The following is a 2,144-nucleotide window of genomic DNA, read 5'->3' on the forward strand; positions in this document are numbered from 1 at the left end:
ACATCAAGGAAAAAAAAAAATTGACCAAAGGGCAGGAAAAAAAAAATATTAAACCCCTAAATCCAAGTACCCCACCTTTAGCTGAGCAAATTTTTCAGCCACCAACTGCTAGAGGCTCATGGTGTTTGGGGGATGTACTGCTACTTAAATGGTTAATATTCTCCCAGTATTCTATTTAAGAATTATATCTCCAGTGGCTACTACCACTGTCACACACAGGATTCTGGTCCAAATGTTTCTTTGGTCTGACACGCTCATGTTAGGGAAGAACTGGAAAGCCCCTGCTTGTCTTGAAACTTACACTAACAGTAAAGATAGCAAATCCCTACACTCTTCAGAATCCCACCTGTACAACACAAATTTAAAGTAACAAGAATGAATACATGAGAACTGGTTGTCTTACCAATAGTGGGAATTGTGGTGACAATTTCTCCTAGTTTCAGTTTATAAAGAATAGTTGTCTTACCAGCAGCATCCAAACCAACTAGAATGAACAGAAAATTTGAATTAGATCACAATATGAACTACAACCTGCTAATTTAAAACCACGCCATTTTACATGTGGAGTATTATGAGGTTTTTTTCCTAAGAAGAAATAGCTTTTTAAGCACTTAAGACAGTTTTCAATATATATTTCTGCCCATCTCCAGCAATGTGAGACAGAATAAGCAATGAAGAAAACAAGCTCAGTAACACACTGCCATTGACAACCTACAGGCTCACAAGTTTCTAGTCATCTTCCTTAGTATTTGTGTTACTTAAATTTTATCACTCTGAAAGTTCCTTTGTGTAAGTCAGGATGGTTTGAAATGCCTAGCAACAACCTACAAGCAGCATAGAGTTTTTCACTGGCCACGCTGACTGCTCCGCACTCAGGCTAGGGAAGGTTTCACTCACTCAGCCTTCAGTGTAGGCCAGTTTCACATGCACCTTAACCAACATGAGCTGGCACCACCAGCAGAGGACACTTCAGCTTGCCTCACTCCAGACTCTCCTCCCTTTGCTAAAACATTTATTTTGCATTGGCAAACCCATAAGCTTTAGGAAACTCCTGTGCTCCCTCCCTCTGCATATACCCTAAAGGCTGTAACTCATCTCCAGAAGGTCACTTCTATTCATTGAGGTGCTAGTATGCTTTCATCAGGATTCTCCACTTTTGATTTTTATAGGCCTTCTGCACTGAAATTTGCTCTTCTGTTTCTACAACAAAACTTGGCTTACACTGGCAAGCTTAGGTGGTAAAGACATTTTTTGAGAAGCACCACTAGCACTGGAGACAAACAGTGTAGTCCTCTACAACAGTTCGTGCAACTGCTTATTGCTGGGCATCTCAGAACACGTAAAAGCAACTCTACAGTCCTTCACATTAGAATTCAATGACTACTACATAAGCACCTGGAGTAGCAGGCACCAAACACTTAACCACAGCAACAGTCTGAATAAAACAATTTGTAAAACGTAAAATAGTCCACAAAATCAACCACAGTAACACAATGAAACAAAAATAACCCCCCCAGAATTAAGTCAATAATACCTGCACAAGAAACCAAGTATTACTCTTTGTTTGATAACATTCTTAAGTGTTCAGAGTTAATTTCCTGTTGACTGTGATATATTAAGCTTTAAGTGGCTTGATGACTTGACTATTAATAACACAACTATTTCTTTAGCATTGCAATAAAATGGAATTCAAATTACCTACTTACTCAGAATGAAACCAAACTCTTAAAAATCCTCTTCCTTCTCAAGGCACAAACTGCTGTTACAGCAAAGTCATTAAAAAAACTATCTATAACTGTCCTGTATTCTGATACTGTGAACAGGATTATACTTGCCATTGCAGTCTCTTTGGTACCGTCATTGTGTATTAAATGAAAAAAAAAAAAAGAAAAATATTGTTCTAACTTTTAATGTCATGAAAGAAGAGGGGGGAAAAAATTCTACCATCTAAATTAGAGCTCCTTGAGGGCTAATAAACTCTCAAAATCATCAGATTAAAATTTAAAACTTCTACGTTTGCTATTGTCCAAGCATTGGTCTCTTATAACAACACACAAGCATGAACACAAAAATAGACATGGTGCAGTAGAATTTTCCCAAGATTTTCCAAGTCTTTAGGAGTGTAAATGTTAGCTTTTTCCCTA

General features: G+C 37.7%; 1 protein-coding gene across 1 annotated transcript in view; it reads right to left on the reverse strand.

The window, feature by feature from the left end:
• ARF4 (ADP-ribosylation factor 4) overlaps positions 1-488 on the reverse strand; it is a gene marked incomplete at its 5' end in the record, with an annotated part of 4,639 nt that extends 4,151 nt beyond the window's left edge. Inside the window, one exon of the mRNA XM_008948827.1 lies at positions 404-488. Within this exon, the coding sequence (XP_008947075.1) occupies positions 404-488 (85 nt within the window). The remainder of the gene's footprint in view (positions 1-403) is intronic.
• Positions 489-2,144: the final 1,656 nt, after the last annotated feature.

The sequence above is a fragment of the Merops nubicus genome, unplaced genomic scaffold (assembly GCF_000691845.1).
Source record: "Merops nubicus isolate BGI_N331 unplaced genomic scaffold, ASM69184v1 scaffold48641, whole genome shotgun sequence".
In the NCBI taxonomy this organism is placed as follows: Eukaryota; Metazoa; Chordata; class Aves; order Coraciiformes; family Meropidae; genus Merops; species Merops nubicus.